Raw genomic sequence first — 23055 nt, 5'->3', positions numbered from 1 at the left:
CCTATTCCTCCTCCGCGTCGTCTCCGCCTCGGTCCCTAATAAATTGGGACCACTTGCCCGTACTCCTATCCATCAACTAAGTCCTCGCATCTTCGCTCCATCGTCGGCCTCCCTTCCTCTTCTTGTCGACCGTAGCCTCCCATGGCTTCTTCCACCGTTAGCCGCTGGCTGAGGCCCGAGGTATGCCTCATTTTCCTCCTCCTTCTCCTCCCTCTCTTCTCGCTCTTTCTCTCTCTCTCGCACACACTTTTCTTCTCCTGTTTGGATCTCCTTTTCTCTTTCCCATGATTCGTAAACTGGGACTTTAGATCTTCACTGCAATCCAATTTTTTTTATATATCCGTTTTTATACCTCTTATTTTTAACGATGATTTGGACGGTTTTGTTTTTGATTTTTTTTTTTAATTATCAGGTCTATCCCCTCTTTGCAGCGGTCGGAGTGGCTGTGGGAATCTGCGGCTTCCAACTGGTCCGCAACATTTGCATCAATCCTGAAGTGAGGTTGGTTACTGGTTGGATCCTTTAATTTAACTGCATATCGCGTCCATGATTATAAGTTCTGTCAATAGCTATCTGCAATTGGTAGTAGTTTGATATCAAGCACCGGACTAGTGTTATACCATCAATCTTCCGAAGATCTGCTGTTATTTGTGGTCGACGATGGCTAAACAGATGGGTACCCTAGCAAATTACATCTATTATCATCCATGGCGGGAAGCCTTTATGTGAGTTCAGGGGGAGGTCCATAGTTGATTGCATCTGGAAGCACCATTAAAAGTTTTTTATTTCTCCTTTTAGTGCAGATGTAAATGAACTGGAGGTTCAGAGTTCAGTAGAACTCTATATTAAGATCCTTAGAGCTATTCCTAGCTTTTACATATAGAAGGGAGATCCATGATATAACTTCAAAGATATACTTAGACCATGGAAACTATGTGGTATTTAGAGGAAATTTCTGTCTCCTTTTTCCCCTGCTAAGGATTTCGTTGCTGGACATGATATGAGATGGTAAGTAGTGTTACATAAATGGTATTGAGGAGATAAGGATTGAGAAATCCTACATTGTCTCGCCAGGGAGGGGAAGTTGGGATGTCATATTATCAGGTGCCTGGCACCATTTCTGAATCATCTATTGGATTATATTTTGTATATCATCTAAGCATCGATGTTTATTATAACATCAAGTGGTTAATGAGTTGAAGGCTAATGCATCCTTCAAAACAATGGAATCATTCACTGAGCCCTCCTATCCAGCAGAGATGTAAGTAAATCTACAGTCGGGATTGATGGCTGCTATGACATTTTGTGTTGGACCCTTTTTGCCGTGGAATCGAGCAATGATCACAACAAGCACCATAGTATCCATGCGTCCCATCCAGTAGTCCACAACAACTCTAGGTCCATACTATGAAAGTTACTATATACTTAGTAAAGGAAGGGAAATCATATGAATCAAAGAGCAATCTAACTAAATACAAGTTACCTTGAAGTATATATAGTAAGTAGTGTTCGATTCCATCTCTGGATGCACCTAGCTAATGGGCTTTTGAACATAAAGTTCTAGAATGGAAACATAGCATTTAATACTTGATTGAATGGAGGCTCAATGTCTTCCTAGATTCTACAAATATAATGCCAATCACCTTATTCTTGGTATTATGTCCGATGATGTGGAGGAATGTAGCCAATTGTTCCTTAATAGTCACATGGATGGTATCTTTTAGAAGCCCATAGTCCCTGAGTAATCCATCCAAGAAAAGAAAAAACTCAACATCCTTACAGAGGTAATGGACACAATAATTTGTGCCCCAATGTGAAATCCTATGAAGATGTCCATTCCTGTATGCTTTTCTACTGCTAGAAGACTCCCTAGGGATGTTTTTGCCCATCCTATGTGTGAGCCTAATATAAAACCACAAGCACACCATCGAAAAGTATTTGGGCAGCTGATTTCCTACAAACAATCGCCATTGCAATTTCCATTTCCATGTTGAAATGCATCTATAGATGTACAATTTAGTATGACATCAAAATCTTATCTTAGAAGCACGATCAAATAGATTGTATGAATGAACAGGAAAGTAGATATTGAAAGTATATGAAGCAAGAACAATTACAAGGTTACATCTTACTTATACATGTCGATAAATATGAATTTTTAGATGTCTTCTATTATAATAATTTTGCAACAAGAATGTTTGACCCAACCTATATATCCAACCCGACTGGGACCCAACCTATCTAACCCGACTTTTTGGGTTCATAGGTGGGGTATGGGTCAGCCAATCCCAACTAGATGGCGGATCAAGTTGGGTTTGGGTTAGGGCCTCTCAACTTGTTGGGTCAAGAAGGGTGTATAATAATTTTTATTTTAATATATTATTATATGTTTAGATTAGTTTTATAAGTTTTTGGCTGAACATGAGTCATTGGATAATGATCCAATGGCCTAAATATAATAGCATGAGTGGACTAAGGACTTGGGAGCATGGGCTCAAAGTCCCAAGCCCTACCCACCTCTCTCCATTCTTCTCCATCTCATCCTTTCTCCTCATTTCAACCTGTCTCTGCAACCGCAAGGTGGCAAAATTGCTTCACTAGTGTGGGAGTCTGGGTGGATGTGTGGCGGATCAAGGAGTAGGTCTACATGGCGAACAACCTCAACGATATCACGTGTAGCACCACCTGCAAGGACCTCGCCAGTGACTATGGCTAGGCCCCTGCCTCTCTACTGAGATGTCCGACTCCATCCACATCAATATGTAGATTTCAAGGATCTAGCTGCCAAGACCATCTATGACCTCATCAAGCTCTCCTCCAAGCCCCCTTCCTACCCCCATCACAAGCTCATCTTTTAATTTCCCTTTATTTCTTTTAACTAAAAAAATAGATTGCAGGTGAACAGGATAGCTGCAGGTTAGTGGGTAGGCTACGGATTGGGTTTGGGTTGGTCATTCTTGACCCACTGGTGAGTCAAGTCGGGTTTGGATTGGGCCCAATAAGCCTTGATATATGACCTCAACCCAACTTGGATCCGCTGATTGCCACCTCTATTTGCAACCAAACAAGACCCAAATGGTGACAATTCCATATATTGGTTGTTACATATTTTCCAAAAATTAAGCTATATATCTTTCTTATTAAAATCTCTTGGTCCTTTAATCTAAGGTGAACTACACAGATCAAGTAGCTCACATTTTAGATTGCTGGAACCTTGGGACGAGGAATTTACCATCTAAGTGAGCCACTAGTTGTTGTTTATACCAATGTTCGCAATCTCGATAGCAAGGACCATATTGGTCAAGTACTAGGATGGTAACATACCAACACTCCGGTTTGATATAATTCGGTACTTTTTATTTTTTTATTTTTTATTTTTAAGATTATTTTAAGATTTATGAATCTTTGAATTATGATTTTAAGGGTATTCTAATGTTATTTTATTTCATATTGATCCTAAGAGATTGTATGATTGCTTAATGGACGTAATTATAATAGTTACTGTATGATTGCTTAATGGATATAATTGTAATAGTTAAATATATATGTGTGATAATTAAACATAGAAAATATATATTTTTGAGCTTGAAAAATACCAACATCTACTCCCTTATGTAGTGTTTATGGTGCTTGTAGACATTGGGTGCTATTCATATTTGGGACCTTGGACATGACTTCAATTCAGATAGTATGCCTTCTTATGTATCTGATAATCTGAGCCTCTTGGATAGCCATCTAGATATCGATCTTCTCTTTGGTATTAGGCTAGCCATCTCTCTCCCATATGGTTGAAGATCATGGCAGCAAAATTTGATCCATAATCTAGTTAAGGCTATGGAGGATAGCCGCTCGAGCACAATGCAGCAAATAAAGGATATACATATAAATTATATTCTAGCTATGCAAATAGGATCTGGTGTACGATGAGGATCCAGAGACGTCTAGGGATCCTACTCTGGATGCTATATTATCAATCACAATAGTGTTTTGCTTGAACTAGCTTGAGAGGTTCACTCTCGTATGTTATTGTAACCTCGTGGGCCTTACGATGTGTACAGTGGTCCACATCCTATGTGGCATAAATGAAAGGTGACTTGTCGGTGAATTGACTTGGACTAGGTGGTTGAGTCATATGCTTCCCCACCACATCCACTACTACCTCCTTGGTCATTGGATGCATCATCACTTGAACATTGTTAGCATCATTACTCGTATTACAAGATGGTTTGGGCAATCGGTTATCCAAGGGCTTAGTGGTCTTAGAATTTGAATGAACAGGCTCCTCATTATCCCTCTCCTACGAATTTGTAGCATTCTTTATCTTTCTTGCTACTCTGAGAAAATATTTTCTTTTCCAGCTAGCCTGCCTGACTGGCTTTATTAGGTGCCTTGACCTAGGCCCATCACCCTAAAGTACCTTGTCTTCAGATTGGACTGAGTGCCATAATAACCTTTTCTTGGCATCTTCTTATCATATCTCTAGGTGGATGTCTCATATATAGAGCCTTTCATTCTCGTTTGGTTCCCTTCTGACCTCCATGGTTGCTCTTGCTATTGGGCATTGGCTCGTTGTGAGCATAGCATGTGTTGTGCCTTGCACTAGGCTCCGAGAGACTTTAGCCTTTTAGGACTTGTTTGGTTCGCGGGAAGAGTAGGAGGAAAGTGTAGTCAATAGGAAAAGGAGAAATGCCTCATATTTGGTTTAAGTTTTCAAAGGAGAGAGATGGAAAAGTAACTTTTCTATAGAAGTAAGTTTCTCACATTTTATAGGAAAGAAAAATTCATGTGTGACATGGAAAAGTCACCTTTCCACTGGCTGGAAATTGGGATAATTTTTTTTCAAAAGTATTCTTAAGCTTTTAGATAGAATAGGGTAAGGTCTTTTCCCTTTATTAAGGGCATAACAAGTATTGTACATAACTTTTCTAGGAAGGTAGTTGTTCAACCAAATATAAGCCATTTTAAAATGTCACTTTCACGTGGTCAACCATACATGCAAAAATCACTTTTTCAGGCATCATGTACCCAGGCATCAGTTTCTCAGGAAAACATTCCAGTGAGGAAAAATTATTTCTATGAACCAAACGAGTCCTTAGTGCGCCTTAAGCGTTTGACTACTTGTTATTGGGTACAAATGTGGCTGCTCCAGGAAAGTATGTGTTATAGTTTGTTGGCAATACATGATTGTTTGGTTATTGATAATATGTAAGGTCAAAGACAGCAACAACCAGTGCCGCGTGAACATGGATTTTGTCAAATCAAACTCTGATATATGCTGGGGAGCCTTACTTTGCAATATCAATAAATCAGGATATAGGGATTCATGAGGATATGGATAGCATATTGTCAGCAAAATATAAGTCAATATTTGTTAACAAAAGTAAAGTTTCTAAATCTAGATAGAAGAATTTGGCATAGTTAGTCATTTTGTATAAATTTTCAGCAACTCTGGCAGCTTCACCATTTGTTATCTGCTGATGAGTAGCAGGCCTGAACTGATCATTTTCTGATGCTGAATGTGCTCCCACATCACATTAGTTGCATCTGCTGTGATGATCCTCCCTGTTCTCTATATTCTTGGAAACATCCTAATCAGCAGCCCCACCCATCATTTTTGCATTCAGATTTTCAATTCATTTGTTCTGTTCCTTGATCTTGATACATCCAAGTCTTGTCCTGGCTATTGGCTAGTTATATGATGTGTTTAGTTTTGACTTATTTTTTATTTTTATTTTTTATAGCGCTCCATAATTTCATCAATATTCATTCTATCCTACTCTTATAAACACTTGATTCAGTAATGCATTCTTCCACAACTCCATAACCGCATTCACCTCTTTATCTATACTGCAATCAATAAAAACCAAGTCTCGAAGTTTATATTAGTGGTGTAAAAATCCGAAGCTTGAGAAAATTCTGTAATATATTGATATAGTATTCTTCACATCCCTTTTGTTGCATGTATGAAAGACATACGAGAGATCCTTGCAATATATGAATGTGCCTTTATTTCTGTATGGAACTGGTATCAGTGATCATTAAAATTCAGAGTCTGTCTCAATCAACTCATCTGGCTTTTGGCCTTTCTCTGATTCACTGCATCTGAAAAACTGTATCGCTATATTGTTTTGTTTGGTACCTTTATGTTCTTCATGTATATATGGTGACATTCTTTTTCATATGTATGGTAATTTTACCAGGGTCAGCAAGGAAGGTAGGGCTGCAGGAGTGCTGGAGAACTTTGCTGAAGGACAGAAGTATGCAGAACATGGTCTCAGAAAGTTCGTTCGCAATAAAGCCCCTGAGATCATGCCATCAATCAATAGGTTTTTCGCTGATCCCAAGTGAAGCCTTTTGGACCAAAACAATGCAAAGCATTTGTGGTGGTTATTACTCTTGTGTTCAACTTGGTTGCTCATTACAATAATTATGGTCATGACATTGGATGACAGTTGTTTGTGATGCTATTGGACCACCAAATTATATTATGAATGATGTGTTTTTAATCGCATTATGTCACCGTTGCTTCTCCTAGAGGTTAAGAAACTTGTTTTTTTTTCCTTGTACTGTGAAAATATGTACATCCATGGTTTGCTCTGTTTCTTCTTTTTTTTCTCATCCTTTTTTTAATGAGTTCGCAGTTCATAGTCAATGATGTTTGTAGTATATCTATTATCCATTGTTTTCATCTCTTGTTCGTCGACAAGGCTTGTGACCTATGAGCTCAATTATCTATTTGAAGAACACATCAAAACAAATATATAGAATTAGGCACTTGTTTTTTTTTTTTTGCTGAGGCGGAAGTATCATACAGGGTACGAATATAGCCAAAAAAATTAAAAAGTAATACATTACAGAAAGTACTTGGCAACTCCGTCTCTTCCATTCATAGGTGGTCCCTGAATAGTTGGCGACAAAAGATGCCATCTAATCCGCAGCTCCATTAGCATCTCTAAACACATGCTTTACCTGAATAGACATCCCATCACAAACTATAGCCCGGATGTCTCTCAACAGCGGAGGGTAAACGCCGACCCCACTTGAACCCTGCAGGAGTCATCCAACGACCGTCGCAAAGTCACTCTCAAGGAGGACCTTTCTCACCTGCAAAGCACGCTGCACATAACTCAAGCCAGACCATGCCGCCCTCAACTCTGCCTCCAGAATCGAGGTGTCAAACATCCGGCAACCTCCAGCAGCAATCATCCTAGAGTTCGGGCCTTTAACAATAAAGCCCATACCTCCTCTCCCATCGCCCTGCAGGACGTATCCATCGAAGTTGACCTTGAAGAAACTCGGGAGTGGGGGCTCTTAGGTGAAAAACACCATGCAGGGCGCTCCACGAGCAGAGGTAGAGCCCTAAATGTCTCGTGCTATCAAAGGTCTATCCGAACGGATCGTATGAGAGACCTCTACCACCAGCAGTCGCGCCCTTTCCACCACCACCCCCCGGAGGGGTTCTCTTCCCAAACATTCATGCGTTCCTCGCTAGCCAGATTTGATAAGCAGTATAGGTCGTCCGCACCGCCTCCGGCCTAGACTGTGAGGCCCTAGCCAAATGTCCAATCACCTGAAGAAAGGATGCCACCGGACACCAAATCTCAGTGGAGAACCCCGCCCACCTCCATATCCTTCTAGCCTGGTGGCACTAAAAAATAGCTGTTGGGAATTGTATCCTAAATGTCAATCGTCAGCATGTTGATAATTGAATTTTATAAATGAATTAACAAATTAATAAAGTGTTATTTGGCATTATTCATCATTTCATTGTACATCTTCAATGAACTCTTATATGATGAAGTTTTTAGGACTTGTTTTATGATAAAGGAGGATTTATCTTCAAGTCCTTAAAACTGTTCGCGATCAAATGATATGCTGTTACTAGGACGACAGCATTATCGAGATTAGGTCGTTTTGTGGCATATACGTTGGTTGTCTTCATAACCAAGGAGTGTGGAGACACTCGTATGCCACACAGGTGAAGTGTAGGAGTGCATTTCATGGAACGTGACCAATTTCGAAACGCTCTACTGTCAAGAGATGTTCCGAGTGGATATGGGTATAAGTTTGGCCCTTGACCTGAGACCGCAACCTGTGACTAGCAAGCAACTCACTGTACTTTGGTACCGGACTACCTAAATTTCTAATTCAGTGATGGAAGGTCACTGGGTACAGTCAAGTACTTGCGTAGTAAGTTGTGAGTCAAGATGGAATTGACCCCTCCTGAAAATAGGAGATAATGCTTTGTGTTCAATTTAGCAAAATCTTAATCAGGGTAATCCTTGTGAGTAGTCACAAGATTTCTAAAGTTAAATCACATCATGGATGCACTTATTACAGAGTTGACAGAACTCTGAAGTCATCCTGGCATTTAGGAGTCAAAGGGATGAATTATACGGTAACCATAGTCCAAGGGTTCTTGAATGTTGCTTTGCAATAATTCGGCCTATCCAGATGTCGGGTACCATTGCTAGATGGTCATTTCGATTAGTACAAGAAGTTATTCTTGTGCTACCGGTTTGGGTTCGAACCTATAGGGTCACACGCATAGAAGTTTCTAAGTTGATCAAATGGCTGATTGATGATTAAGAATCATTCAGAGGTAATTTGATCAATTCGATTGACAAATTATCCTAAACAAAAGTTGCATTAAAATAATTATTGAATTATTGGAGGATTAATTAGCAATTAGATTCCTAATAAACTCAATTTGATTGAGTAATTGGGCTTAGGTTGAGCAAAATTGAATAGGATTTAATTTGGGCTACATCAGAGTTTGACCTAATTGGATTGGGTTCAACCCAAGTAGATTGAGCTTGACCCAACCCAATTGGATTGGGCTTGATCCAAATCAACTAGAACACCTTCTTTGATGAGGATTTTGAGTCCAAATAATCAAAATTGGATAAGGAGAAGAATTCCTAAATTTTAGGAACCCATCCTTATCTTTTTGGAGAAGAATAACACCTTGATTTATCCCCAAGATTTTCCATGCCTATCCTATTTATTTTTAGCCAAAAATTGGCATGAGAAGAGAGGAGGCGTGGGGCTATATTTCCTATAAAAATGGCGCCTCAAATCTTCCTAAAAAGATTTATATGAATTTCCTAATTTGTAGGGACTGCATGGCGCATGAAATAGGGTGGTCTGCGGTTGAACTTTCAACGCATGAATTCCTATCTTTTAGGGATCCAAAATACACGAAATTTGGATATTTTTATCTCCTCTTAGCTATCAAATTATCATAATTTTTTGGGGATTTTATCAGCCAAATTAATTGGCTAAATTAGGTGTGAGGCGTGGAGAGTCTTTGGCCTATAAAAGACCCCCACGCCTAGGGTTCAAGATATACAATATTTAGAGGTTTCAAAAAATTTTGAAAAAATTTCTTGAGGGCCTCCATCCCTTCTTCTCCTTCTTCCTCACGTCCATCCTCCATCTTCTTGAAGAACAATCAAAGGTTAAGTGTTTGGAAGGAGAAAGCTTCAGCCATTGCAGCGTTCCTGCGCGAGCTAGTACTCCCGCGGAAAACGATCTACCTAGGGCTTCGCGTGGACAATCTATAGAGGCCGGACACGTGTGCGGCTGCAAAGCGTGATCAAGGAGTCATCCAAGACCTCTAAGGAATCAGGTATGAGATTTGATCTCATTAAAGTTAAGATTAGATCTTAAACATGGTTGCTGAAATTTCAGAATTATATGTTAGACATACATTCATTGTTTCATGTTTTACATAAACATTTAAATCATGGTTCTTAATTTTGTTGTAGAGATATGATCTCTAGCATGCATGAAAATTAAATAGTTTAATTTTTAAATACTTCCGCTATAAATTTTTTTTGAAAATAAATGCATGCAGCCCGCAAGGGTTACTTTCAATAGCATGGTCCAGCGACTCATCTGTCTGACACTCAGGACACTCGGGGTGGATACCCATGCCCCTTCTGCATAGCAGAAGTCTCATCAGTAGCCGACCCCAAGCGACCTTTCAAAGGAATAAGGCCACTCTAGAATGCAATCTAAAACCGCCAGATCCAGCCAAAATCCACCTCCAACTGCCCTCCACCCTAAACAATGCAGCAGACGTCGGCCACCCTAACTCTAGACCTGTAGGACGTGCTCCATATCCTATCGTCAAGACAGGGGTGCCTCGAAACTGGGAGCGATTGAATTCACTCCGCAAGTGGCTCCCCGAACATCTAATCAATCCGGTAGGTATCCCACCCCCCTCCGAGAAGAAGAAGAAGGTCACGCACCCGAAGTCCCTCCCCAACCTCAACACTGACCAGGGTCGGCCAGCGCCTTAGCGGAAGCTCGTCTACCCATGCATCCTCCACCACGTCCACCCTCTGGCCATCACCAATCAACCACCTGCATCTGAACAGGACCATAGGCACGTACTTGCAGATCTCGCGCCAAACTGGTGATGCCCTCCGGCCCCCAGATGGGGTTACGCTGCTCCCAACATGGCCATACCTGACGACCATCATTTGACTCCAAAAGCACTGCAGCTCCAAGATAACCCTAGCCATGTGCCGAGCAATCAACGCCTCCCTTCTGGTCAGCAGAGACTAAACGCCCAGCCCCCCTGTCTAGTCGGTTGGCATACCTGCTTCCAAGCCACCAGATGCACCCCCCGGCCACCGCCCTGCGTCCCCCAAATGAAACTCTGAGCAAGCCTCTCAATCATCATCAACACCGTCTTTGGGACAACGGTGTTAGACATAAGGTAGACAGACACAGACATAGAGCAAAGCACTGACCTGACTAGTCACCCTACCCATCATGAAAAGCGAGACTGCCCTCCAACCCTTCAGCCTCTGCTGCACTTGGCGCACCACGTCCTGACAGTCCGAGACCCGCAACCTTCTTCCAGTGATAGGAACTTCCAAGTAACTCCACAGCCCATCCTGCTCCCTCATGCCAAGTAACCCTCTGATCTTCTGTCGCACCTGCACCTCAGTCTTCAGGCTAAAAGCAATGGTCAATTTCTAGAGATTCACCCTCTGGCCCGATGCTAAGCAATAATCCTCCAAGACTCTTCGAAGAACAAAAGCATCCCTGGGCCTAGCCCTAACTGGTAGAAGGCAATGATCTGCCAAAAGGAGGTGAGAGATCGGCTGGGCGCCGAGGGCTGGGACATAGGCCTCCTCCGGCGCCTGATCTCCACAAGCATGTCACAGAGCACGAGACAAAATATCAGCATAGATGATAAATAAGTATGGGAATTAGGGACAACTCTGGCACAACCCGACGATTGACCAGAAGAAGGGCGATGGTGTGCCGTTGACCAAGATGGATAACGACGGCCCCTACACACACCCCATAACCCAGGAGATCCAAATCTTATGGAAGCCGAGGCTCACCATCGCCCTCCATAAGAAGCACCATCGGATTCTATCATAGGCTCTCTCCATATCGAGCTTCACTACTATGTAACACTGCTGTCACGAAACTCGCAACAAGTCCCACATCATCTCCTGAGCTATCTTGATGTTGTCGGTAATGCTCCGACCGCCAACAAATGCCCCCTGATTCAAACAAATAGGACGGGGAAGGAGAGGTTGCATGCATCCTACCAATTAGTATCTTCGCCACCACCTTGTAGAGGGTGGTGCAAAGACTAATAGGTTTATAGTGGCTAGGCTCCGCCGCATCGCGCTGCTTCGGGATCAGGGTGACAAAAGTCGTCTTCCAGTCATGTGACATAGCCGCTAACCTAAAAAATAACTGGACCGCCTCCACCACTGTCCTTCCAACAATGCCCCAATACATCTTAAAGAAAAAAGGGAAAAAATCATCAGGCTTAGGAGCTTTGTCCTCCCCCAAAGCCCAGACTAGACCACCTTCCTGATCTCCGACTTCGTCACCTCCTCAATCAGGGCTACGTTCTCCGACGTCCCCACCATAGTGTCCGGATGCGAGAAAAAATCCCCACCGTCCGAGCCCCCCTTCTCAGCCCATCTCGACTGAAAAAAGTCAACCGAAGAACAGGGAAGCAGGGGAAAAGGCATCATAAACTTTTTTTTTTGTTCTTTTTCTTCCCTGGCACATTCACTCCACATAAACTGAATCAATCGATATCACTAGAATGTATCGGTGCATCTCAGACTCCATTTTTCCATTGATGGAGGCTGGGTTGAGGGGAGTTGTGTTCTTCTGTACGTTTTGGATTTCTATTTATGGACAAGCGATGATAAGCCGAACTCCCGCCTCCTATGTTGATCATGTCATAAAAAGAAAAGAAAAACCAGCTACTTCAGCGGCAATTAGCAGAGCTAATGAGGAAGATTGTCCTTGCAGGGAGATGGAATATATTTCGAGAGAAGCAATGAAACGACCTGTGACTTGTTGCAGGCTCTAGTAAGTTCTGGCAGCCTTCGCGTCGCTTTTTAGATCTATTGCTTGATGACTTGGTAGTGGCTGAAGCGACGAGCACTCTTGGTGCTTTTTGACTTTGTGGCGGCTGAACCGGCACACTTGGAAAGAGCACGTTTCTTGGTTGCTGAATTACTTTCCACGAGCTGAATGGGGCTGTGTAAAGGGCCTATTTGGACGGTTGAGAGCGGGGTGGACTGGGAGAATGGCAAAGGGTAGGAGAGGAGCAAGTTCGTTGCATCAAGTTGACCTTTCTCATTCATAATATCCGCATTGTCGTCTTCATACCATAAATTAACTTTTGAGAGGATTCCATTACCTCTTAAATTTTGGATTACTGATGCTGGCTTCCTTTGGGATGCCATTTTTTTACTTTTTTAATTTCCACGCGTTCTATTTCTCCCTATGATTGTAATGAATCATGGATTCCACCAATCCAAGCAGGTAAAACGAGCAAAAATTGGGTGGAAACAAATAGGGGTCTTACATGTAATCGACAAAGATCTCAAAGGAATTCTATCACACCCTAAATGCGGGATATAATAAGGCTATACTATCGAGGAGTACTGCTCATAATAACATGAAGCCAACAATCATAAGTTGTATATAAATCTACGTCAAATGAAATATAACGTGAAACATCCAAATCCTTTGTCCATTAAATTAATAAATAAATGCCTGTTTAGGCCATCTAAGTCCAAATTCAGATAGCAAAATCTATAATCTTAAAATTCAAAAAATCATCAACTACAAATCATAGTCAATTAAAGAATTAAAATTCTGCTATGAAATCGCCAAACTTACTAGCAAGCACTCCAAACCTAGACCATCTTTCATTCTCAGTGACCCTATTTGTCTGACAAGAGAAAATAAAAAGAGATATGAGCTATATAGCTCAATTATTAAAATTTACACTACTTTACTGAATTATGCATAAGTTTTTCTATGACAATATATTATTTAAGAACAATAATAGATATTACAAAATAAATCATTTCATGGTACAATATGATAAAGCAAATCATAAAGCAAATTATGCATGAACAAATCATCCATCCTTCATAAAGATAGTTTCAAGTTTATATAGCAAATAAATTCATAAATCATTCTTTATATCATTTAACTCTTATCATAGTTCAAAGTACTACTCACAAATATTCGTACTAAAGTAATAGGGCATGTGTTTGTAATTGACAAAGTATCATATTTTATATACCAATTTTATACCTACTGAGAGAGCCTATATTCGCATGGAACTAGAGGTCATACATAGCTACGTAAGAGCCTTAAAAATATTTATATTTTTTCTTAAAATATACATATAAATAGATGAAAAAATACTAAATGATATGATAAGATTCGTACTTCATAAACATATTGTTTTTAATAAAAATATTTATAAAATTATTTTTATAACAAAGCATCATTTTCATAATATATATGTCAATCCTGAATTTTAAGAGAACATAACATCATTAGTTACAAACCATATGCATAAAAAAATATAGGATAATTTAAAAATTAATAAGGAGTGTAAGGTCTATTTACAAGTTCGAAAACTAATGAGGAGTATAAGGTTTATTTATCTTTTCCACCTTTGACCTTCAAATTTCACTAGACGAATTTGCTAAACCTCGATTCCGGTGGCATTCTCTAGCCTCAATTTTCGACAAGTACAATGATAGGGAAGGGCGAGTTCGAAGGAAGAAAGAGAAAAAAAAAAGGGAAGAAAGAGGGAGAAAGAAAAAAGAGGCACGATGATCGCCAATCGAGGGCCATAGAGGGGAGGGAGTCCTATTTCTCGGAGTTGCCGACTTCAGTGGGAAAGCAGACTCCTATTAGGAGCCTATTGCTGCTCATTGCATACGACCTATGCACGAGTTATGTGGTTTGGCCTGCATCTAAGTTAGGTCGATCAAGTGGATCAGATTAAAAGAAAAAAAAACTAATCTGTTTCCCTTTGCAGCCCAGTAATTAACTAGGTATATTAGCTTTTTTTTTTCTGTTTACAAAAATGATGATCCAGACAAAAGATATATTTTTGTTCTGTTTTGATGCACCACATTGACATTGCACGGCGAATATCACGAAAGATATAAACAATTTATAGCATTAAGAGAAATAGAAAACCCTATCGGCATAATAAGCGATTATTTTCCGAAGCACTTATAGCCAAACCAAAGGACATCCAAAATCGACGATCTACTGCGCTCCGTGATCAGAGAAAAGCGAATAGATATGTTACAGTTGTGCTTAGGATTGCCCCCCCTTGTTGCCTTGTTGGAGGCTGACTAAACCGTAGTAAGATCCTGTCGGCCCCTTGGCCAGAAGGGAGGCATGAGTCCCCTTCTCCACCACCACCCCTTTCTCGAGCACCGCTATGAGGTCACAATTCTGTATGGTACTCAACCGGTGAGCCACCACCACACTCGTCCTCCCCACCATCACCCTCTCTAATGCCTCCTGCACCACCTTCTCTGATTGACTGTCCAATGCGCTTGTTGCTTCATCCAATAACAGGATCGCTGGGTTCTTTAGAATTGCCCTCGCAATTGCAACCCGCTGCTTCTGTCCCCCCGAGAGTTGCACCCCACGATCCCCACACCAAGTGTCATATCCTTCCTCCAGGTTGCTGATGAAGTCATGAGCGTTGGCTGCCCTCGCCGCGCTCTCTATCTCGGCCTCCGTCGCTCCTTCCGTCCCATACAAGATGTTCTCTCGAATGGTCCCAGCAAACAGAGTCGGCTCCTGTCCTACCAGTCCGATGTGCCGCCTCAGAGAACGAAGGTGGTACGACTTTATGTCTCTGCCGTCAATCCTCACCGTCCCCTTTAATGGGTCATAGAAACGTTCGATGAGTCCGATGATGGTCGACTTGCCGCACCCACTTTGCCCCACCAATGCCGTGGACTTCCCTGCCTGGATGCTGAGGGTGAAACCTCTGAAGATGATCACGTCCGGGCGCGCGGGGTAGGCGAACTCGACGCCGCGGATGTCCACGTCGCCGATCAGCTTCTCCGGATGGTGGCCCTCCGAGTCCTCAGGCTCGATGCGAGTGAACCGATCCAGAATCGCGAACACCGAGCCCGCGGCATCGGCGCCCTTGGCGAGATCGGTGGTCATGCTGCCGGCATCCGCAATGACACGGCCGGTGCTGACGAGGACCATGAAGGTCTGGAAGAGCGCTTTCGCGGTGATGTAGCCGTGGGAGATGAGCCTGCCGCCGTACCAAAAGTCGAGGGACCAGGTGCAGGTCATGAGGCTTTGGGAGGTGGCAAGGCCGAGCCCCGCGAACCAGGACTGCCGAATGCTCTCCCGCCGAGGGCCCTCTTGCGCGTGATCGAACAAGCGAAGGATGCGATCCTGGGAGGAGAAGGCGGTGACGGTGCGAAGGTTGGAGACCGCCTCGGCGGCGAGCTTGCTGCTCTCCGACTGGGACTTGATGGCCTTGCCGGACATGCTCTTCAGGAGGACTCGACGGGCGTAAAAGCATACGATGATCACCGGCTGGACGGCAATCATAACCAGGGCCAGCCTCCATGCGATGATTAGACCCATGGTGCATGCGATGGTGACTGCAGACACGGTCTGAATGATCAGAGCCATCCGATCACCCACCAGTGATCTCACCTGCACAACAACAAAGAATCATACTATTTGATCGATCAGGCGATTAACATGTCCCGAGATATGCATAGTCATCGCACATCAAGTTTGGTCGTGTCTTTTTCAAGTTGGCAGCATAGGTGATGTGCCATGGCGTGCACCTTCCGACTACTTTAGCCGTTTGGAAAGGAACGTCGCAACCTCGCATATGGACCCCAAGCACGACGCATCTTCCCAAACGGACAAAGTTGATAGAATTATTGGCCACTTCACTTTGTCTCTCACGGTAACAGCCCTCTTGGAAGATGCAGTAGAAAAGACAAAACCAACTGTTTCGCTAATAGTGGAAGAGTTGACAGGCATCTAGCCTTGCGCTTTTTCTGTGCTTTGTCTTGACATGCATTGTGGTTTTCTTTTCTATTCTAACATGGTTCGTACTATTTCTACGTCCAGAACCACCAATCAGACGTCATACCTCAATGACAGCAATCGCTAAGCCACCCTCTTAATTACCCTACCCACCTAAGTAATTAGCAAAGTTGGAAGAGTGAAGTGATCAGCAAGATAACATGTTATCACTTTTTAATTCACTCAAAAAAAAAAAAAAAGCAAAAGGAGAGACTGAGAGAGATTCTATGTTACCGACCACATTGGCATCCTTGGCGAGACGAGAGCAGATGGCTCCTGTTGAATTCTCATCCTGGTCGAACCAGGCCACTTCGAAAGTTAGAATCTTGGACAGCATCCGCTCCCTGACCCTCTTGGTGAGATACTCTCCCATGGCTCCGAAGTTGTAGTGCTGCCCGATATTGATCAAGAAGGAGAACACCGACAGCGAGACGAAGATGAGAGAATAAGTCCTCGTCTTCGACTTGATGTCATCGTGGTCGGTCAAGAAATAAACTGAGATCATGCTTCCCATAGCAAATGCGTACAGCGGCTGTACTGCCCCGAACACGGTGGCGCTCAAGCTACCCAGCAATGCCTGCTTCCACTCCGGCACGTTCAGCATCAGCAACCTCCGGAACGAAGGCACCGGAAGTGCTTCGGGTTCCGACTCGTCCGCCGGCCCGGCGTTCCCAAAAGACCGTGCGGAGCTGGACCTGCTGGCGGCGGAGAACCTCTGGCTCATGCTGCTGCTGCTGCCCAGATGAGACGATAATGCTAAGTTCATCATCGACGAGGATGCGGCGGCGCCTTCTTCGCCTGCCGTCGAGGTCTGCTGGAGCCGAACGAAGGACGAGTAGAGCCCGTCCTCGCTGCGGATGAGCTCGTCGTGCGAACCGATTTCCATGACCTGGCCGGCTTGGACCACGGCGATGATGTCCGCATTCCTTATGGTGGAGAGGCGGTGAGCGATGACGATGGTGGTCCGGCCGACCGTCGCCAGATCGAGCGCTTCCTGGACGATTCGCTCCGACTCCGAGTCCAGCGCGCTCGTGGCCTCATCTAGGAGAAGTATCTTAGGCGACTTGATAATTGCCCGGGCTATTGCTATCCTCTGCTTCTGACCTCCAGACATCTGAACGCCTCTTTCTCCAACCTGTGTGCATCCATATGAAATGATGACAACCCGGTTTTTTTTTTTTTTCAAAAATAAATCCACCAAGAAAAAATTTTCGCTCCATGTTTTGGCAATAACAATGGGATGAATGGTTTCACTAACTCACCATTACGTACGTATGGAATGAAAAAGAAAAAAGAAAAAAGAAAAGAAAGAAAGAAAGAAACATGCCAGATCCAGAGCATGGATTTGTTGACCAAGAAGTAGTAATCGTTAAAGAGATAAATAATTAAGGTACTCTGTCAAGATAATATATTCTTTTATCATGATTCAGTTTCACTAATAATGAGGAATAACCTCTGTTGATAAGTATAGCATTGGAATAAAGAGCAAGGCCTAAGGCCTGCTCATGGTTTGCCCTACGTAGAACCACGATTTGGCGCATCAAGGAATATATAGGTCGAAGACTTACCGAAGAAAAAATAATAATATAAGCAGGTGCCGCAGGCCCGCAGCAGGAGTTGATCGTATAATATACGTTTATCCAGTTTTTATTCTATGTTGGACGTAAGAAATAAAATACACCAGTTTAGGGCAGCTTTCAAGAGTCAAGATATATACTCTATTCAGACCAATTCATGTATTTATAATTCATTATTGACTTAAATCGACGATGGAAACTACGACCCGGAAGTGTTAAGGGGTATTAGAAAGCGAGGGTAATTAGCTTTTAATAAGATATCCGCCATTTTTTGTCATCAGAAGTTGTCAAGCAAACAGTGGGCATAGTTGTCATCAGATTCCTTTGTGATACCCAAAGCATCCACCTAGTGCCCTTCCCAGATCCACCTAGTGGAAGGCGTGAGTGCAGCCCAGCGAGCAGGACATGAGGGGCTTCCTTCTGCCTGTCCTGCAGAGCACTGGCCTAGTGGACTTCTCCTGGCGATCACGCTGCCACATGGCCGTCCAGTGTGAATCTCTCCATCAACTCAACGGCCTAGATTGCAGGTAATCACACCGAACTTTCGCCATTTTTGAAGTGGGGGCATACCAATCATTTCTCGTGCTTTTTCACCATCTCCGACGAGCAAATTCCTCGCGAATGGATGGATGCTATGACAAGCACCAACCCTTTCACCGGCGTCCGCACTTGGGGTGTAACATCACACACCGGGAAGCGAACGTCAAGCTGAGGAAAGAAATAATACCAACAGGAAGTACACTAGAGTTTTGATTCCTTTCCTTTTCTTGGTCTGGGAGAGAAGTTGTTGATTGTGGGTTAAAAAAGAGTTTGTTATGGAACCAACATTCAGTTGGAGCTAATGGACGTTTGTTAGCAGCCTAATGCACACACAAAAAAAACAATAAATTTATTTATAAATTTTAATACTGTTAGCAAGCTCGTATCAGCAACTAGTGCCAGAAATAATAAAAAAATATATGATTTGCATCATAAAATGCTATGCATCATAAGATAACACCCATCAGATGATAGAGAGTCATTAAATAAGATGTCTCATATATGATGTTAATAGGTTGAAGCTATATGCAGGGTCAATATTGGCGGAACCGATCCGAATCAGACAGTTCCGTCCGTTTCGAATCATACCAGTAAATTGTACCGGTGGTTCATCGGTACGGCTTTAGCTCCAAAAACGAGACACGAGCCGGAGAAAGAGAAAGATAGAAAGAGCAAGAAAGAGAGAGAAAAAGAGAAAGAGAGAAAGGATGCCGGCAAAGGGCTAGCAGAGCCCGGCGCTGGAAAAGAAGGAAAAAATTAGACGATTCATAAGTAAAATTGGCAAATTTGCTGGCTTCATTTAAGAATCAGCAAATTTCTTAACAGCTCTTATTTCCGGCACCAGCTCCTTGGCGAGCTCCGCCGGCGTGTCTCTCCTCTCTCTCTCTCTCTCTCTCTCTCTTTCTCTTTCCTATCTATTCCTCAATGCCGGTACGGGCTCGTTTTCATCAGCCTTGCCGCATATAGCAGTTCAGTGTTTAATGGAAGGAAATAATTTGGCCGCTATTGAGCTGATTCTCCACATCCGACCAAGAAAACAAAGAGGGATGCTGACATAGACGGGAACGCAAGTTGGTCCATACACGTTATGTGCCCCTATATGTTAAATTGCCAATGGTTCCACCCAATCCACACGTGGCGGCATGCAGTACCAAATCTTTCAGGGAAGTTTGTGCGGCTCCTATTGCTTGCAGGGGGAGATTATTGTGTAAATTACAACGAAAATCATAGGTTACGGTCCGAAGAAAGTTTATCGGGTGGTGAGACTTTTCCGGAGGATTTCTCGTAAAGTCCACCGGCATTTAAATGGGTCTCAGCAGCGTACATTAATGGTACCCTTCTCACCTAAACTCTTTGTTTTGAAGCGTAGGTCTTGGAATTTGGCCTCCCTACCTTTCATCAAATTCCGAGAATTTCGCTAAGAGAGAGAGAAGATTAGGGAACCTGAGTGTCGTATCCCAGAGGCAGCTGAGAGATGAAGTTGTGGGCATTGGAGGCCTTGGCCGCTGCCACCACCTCCTCCGTGGAGGCATCTTCCTTGCCGAAAAGTACGTTTTCTTTGATGGAAGCCGCAAAGAGAGCCGGCTCTTGGCTCACCAGTCCCATCTGTGACCGCAACCACTTGAGCTGGAGCCTCCTGATGTCCACCCCGTCCACCAAAATCTCTCCACCGGATGGATCGTAGAACCTCTCCAGCAGCGCAATCGCCGTCGACTTCCCCGACCCGCTGCCGCCGACCAGCGCCACCGTTCTCCCCGCCGGCGCCTTCAGGCTGAAGTCCCTGAAGATGAGGTTCTCCGGCCGCGATGGGTATGCGAACTTGACCGCTCTGAACTCCACATTTCCTGATACGTTCTCCAAGACCTCACCCTCCATGCTGTCCGAATCAATCTTCGGTATTCTTTTGATCACCTCCATGATCCGCTCCCCCGCCGAGCTCGCCTCCGAGAAATATTTCAAATTCGAAAGCCCCGACCCAAGAGCTCTGCATGCACCACCCATCGAACACATAAGCAAAATATATGCGTATATGCCGTCCGTCCGCAGTCAAATAGATTAGAAGAAGATGAGTCGTTGAGGTTAGGGAGTATTACAGGCCACCGACAACGATCGCAGCTCCGACGGCAAAGACGGTGCCGCCTTTGCCGCCATGGTACATGACGAGCCGGCTACCGTACCAAACCAAGAAGGCCCAGATGGCAAAGGTAACGCTGTTACTCCCGATGGCGATGCCCTTGGCCAGGCCCTGCCGGAGCCCGAGCTTCACCGAGTCATCGAGCGCGGCAGAAAACTTGGCCATGGTGCGGGACTCCGCGACGAAGGAGTACACGGTCCGGACCGAGGAGATGGCCTGCTCGGCGATGGTGCCGGCCTTGTTGTACTCCTCGCGAATCTCTCTGGCGAGGCTCGTGAGAATCCTGCCGTACATGAGGCCAGGTATGATGAGGAGCACCACCGTGGGGAGGGCCACCAGGGCCATCCTCCATACTAGAAAGAACCCCACCATGTAGCTGCCAAAGAATGTAGCCCCGTTCATTATGAAGTTGGGCACCTGCAACTCATCCGTCATTCGCTTTTTCGCATAAGCATCGATTATTTTAGGCCCCGGGGGGAGGAAAAAAACAAAAAAAAAAAGAGAGAGAGAGAGGAGCATGCAGCTGATGGTTGTTACTTAAGAGGCCATGGAAAGGAGAGAGCGGACCTTTTCACTAAGGACGTCTTGAATGACGAGGCTGTCGCTGGAGACGCTGGTGATAACTTCGCTCGTGGAAGCCACCTTGAGGTCGAAATACTCCACGTCCTGCCTGAGAACTGCCTTCAGGTATCGCGCTCGCATCCGCGATGCTTGTCGCTCTCCCGTTCTCGTCCAGCAATATCCCTCTGCAATCATCATTAGGAGCTCAGAAGCATCTCAAGATGAGTTTAAAAAAATTCAAAGAAGCCATAATAGCTAAGTTTTTTTTTTTTTTTTCTCTCAATAAAATAAAAAAGGGGGAAAAAAAGGTACCTAAGAAAGACATCACCCACGAGCCGCAAGCCAAGTAGAGCAAATCCACCGAATTCTGGAGAAAGAGCCAAAAAAAAAAGGAAACCATATATGAATACTTCGGCAGGCAGGCAGGCATATTGGAAGGAATTAGAGGGGAAGGGGAGGATGGGTCACCGTGTCAATGTGGTGAACGAATTGAGAAGAGTCAATGGAAGAAGAGAAGCCGGAGCCCAGATTGTTGAAGACCTTGCTGGTGATGAAAAGCATGACGGGCGTCGAAAGTCCGTCTCCCGTGGCGCCGAGAAAGCCCAAAGCCATCAGCCACATATCCACAGTATCTGCATGCATAAAGATCGTCCTAAAAGAAGAGATGGAAGACGAGCTTCCTCTCTTCTTGCTCCCCTTACCCCCTTCTCCTTTCTCCATCTTTCTTTCTACCGCGCGCTTCTCCCAGGGTGATACCACGGAGACTACTAGCCTAGGGAGACACCAGAGGACCGTAGCCAATCTAAGAACAACCTTATACCGCTTAAATGTTCGAAGCAAGCACCTACTTTCTATACGCACTCACATATGAAAGGTGGAATACTCGTGCCGTGCGCCCCCTCAGCTAACAAGCGTGGGTGGGGAACGCCATTCAAGGGAAATGTTTCTTATAAAGCACATGAGAGGTGGAATTGGAACGGTGGCAACTTAAATTTAATTTAGAGGGCAAGATGGACATGGCGAAGGTTGCAGGTTGACCATGGTGCATGGCAGTGGTATCGTCATCAGTGACGGCTGCTGCGGGTCCTCGGGGCGTGAAATATTGAAGTGAGGGGGGCCGAGGGTGACACAGGAGCTAGATGGAAGCTGGAAAGGGATGGCCATCGGCTAATCCTAGCTTGTTAAATGTTTTTAGAGGTAGGTATATATCTACGTTATTAATAAATTGACCTCTCCTTGCTATACGGCCAAAATGGGGACAGGCACTTAGGCATGGGGATCTTCTTAGACGTGGTTCGCTTAGGTACCGATTCCAATTTCATTTTGGATTTTGTGAACACCGACAAGCGATCTTCTTAGACGTGGCTCGTTAAATTATGTCATATTATGATACGCTTCTTTCACACCGACACGCCCCGACGTAAGCTTGGATTTTCGACAGGTTTCGAGCACGTTTTTCTACCTGTTTCGCTTACGCCCAGATCGAGTCATCTTCTATTCAATCTAGTAAGTTGGTGTTTGAGTGGTACGGGACTTGATTTACTCGGTATCATAAGTTCTTGATTGTGAGATGAAATCGATCACTATGACAAAAAAATAATGGTATCTTACGAAAATTATGTATGTAGCTAAATTTATGAGTAGACCATGCCGGACGAAATTTTGTCCTGATTGTTGTTCTTCAGAAATTTTGTTTCTTCTCTTGTTGCTATCCTTTGACTGGTAAAATGTTTGTACAAGGAGTTGACCCTGGTTATGAAATCGTGCTTCAAGATTAGATTAAGTCAAGTCGGATTCTTGCTTGATCAAGCCCCAACATGTCTCTTACCTAGCTACAGCCGTGTTTAAAAT

General features: G+C 43.8%; 2 protein-coding genes across 2 annotated transcripts; one reads left to right on the top strand and one right to left on the bottom strand.

The window, feature by feature from the left end:
- Window positions 1-41: 41 nt before the first annotated feature.
- Window positions 42-6506, top strand: LOC103699287 (uncharacterized). Its single transcript, XM_008781327.6, has 3 exons — window positions 42-180; window positions 413-501; window positions 6201-6506. The coding sequence occupies exons 1-3, from the start codon at window positions 142-144 to the stop codon at window positions 6346-6348; spliced, it is 276 nt and encodes a 91-aa protein (XP_008779549.2). The 5' UTR covers window positions 42-141; the 3' UTR covers window positions 6349-6506.
- A 7964-nt stretch (window positions 6507-14470) lies between these two features.
- On the bottom strand, window positions 14471-22270 carry LOC103699278 (putative multidrug resistance protein). Its single transcript, XM_008781318.6, has 7 exons — window positions 21673-22270; window positions 21517-21571; window positions 21211-21389; window positions 20603-21060; window positions 19953-20493; window positions 16631-17527; window positions 14471-16008 (listed from the first exon to the last, which is right to left on the bottom strand). The coding sequence occupies exons 1-7, from the start codon at window positions 21922-21924 to the stop codon at window positions 14632-14634; spliced, it is 3759 nt and encodes a 1252-aa protein (XP_008779540.4). The 5' UTR covers window positions 21925-22270; the 3' UTR covers window positions 14471-14631.
- Between the last annotated feature and the right edge of the window lie 785 nt (window positions 22271-23055).

This window comes from Phoenix dactylifera, chromosome 2 (assembly GCF_051530095.1).
Source record: "Phoenix dactylifera cultivar Ajwa chromosome 2, Ajwa_hap1_PhDact_Kaust_v1.1, whole genome shotgun sequence".
Taxonomy (NCBI): domain Eukaryota; kingdom Viridiplantae; phylum Streptophyta; class Magnoliopsida; order Arecales; family Arecaceae; genus Phoenix; species Phoenix dactylifera.
Note: the sequence above shows the minus strand (reverse complement) of the source record. Positions and strands in the feature narration are given on the sequence as shown.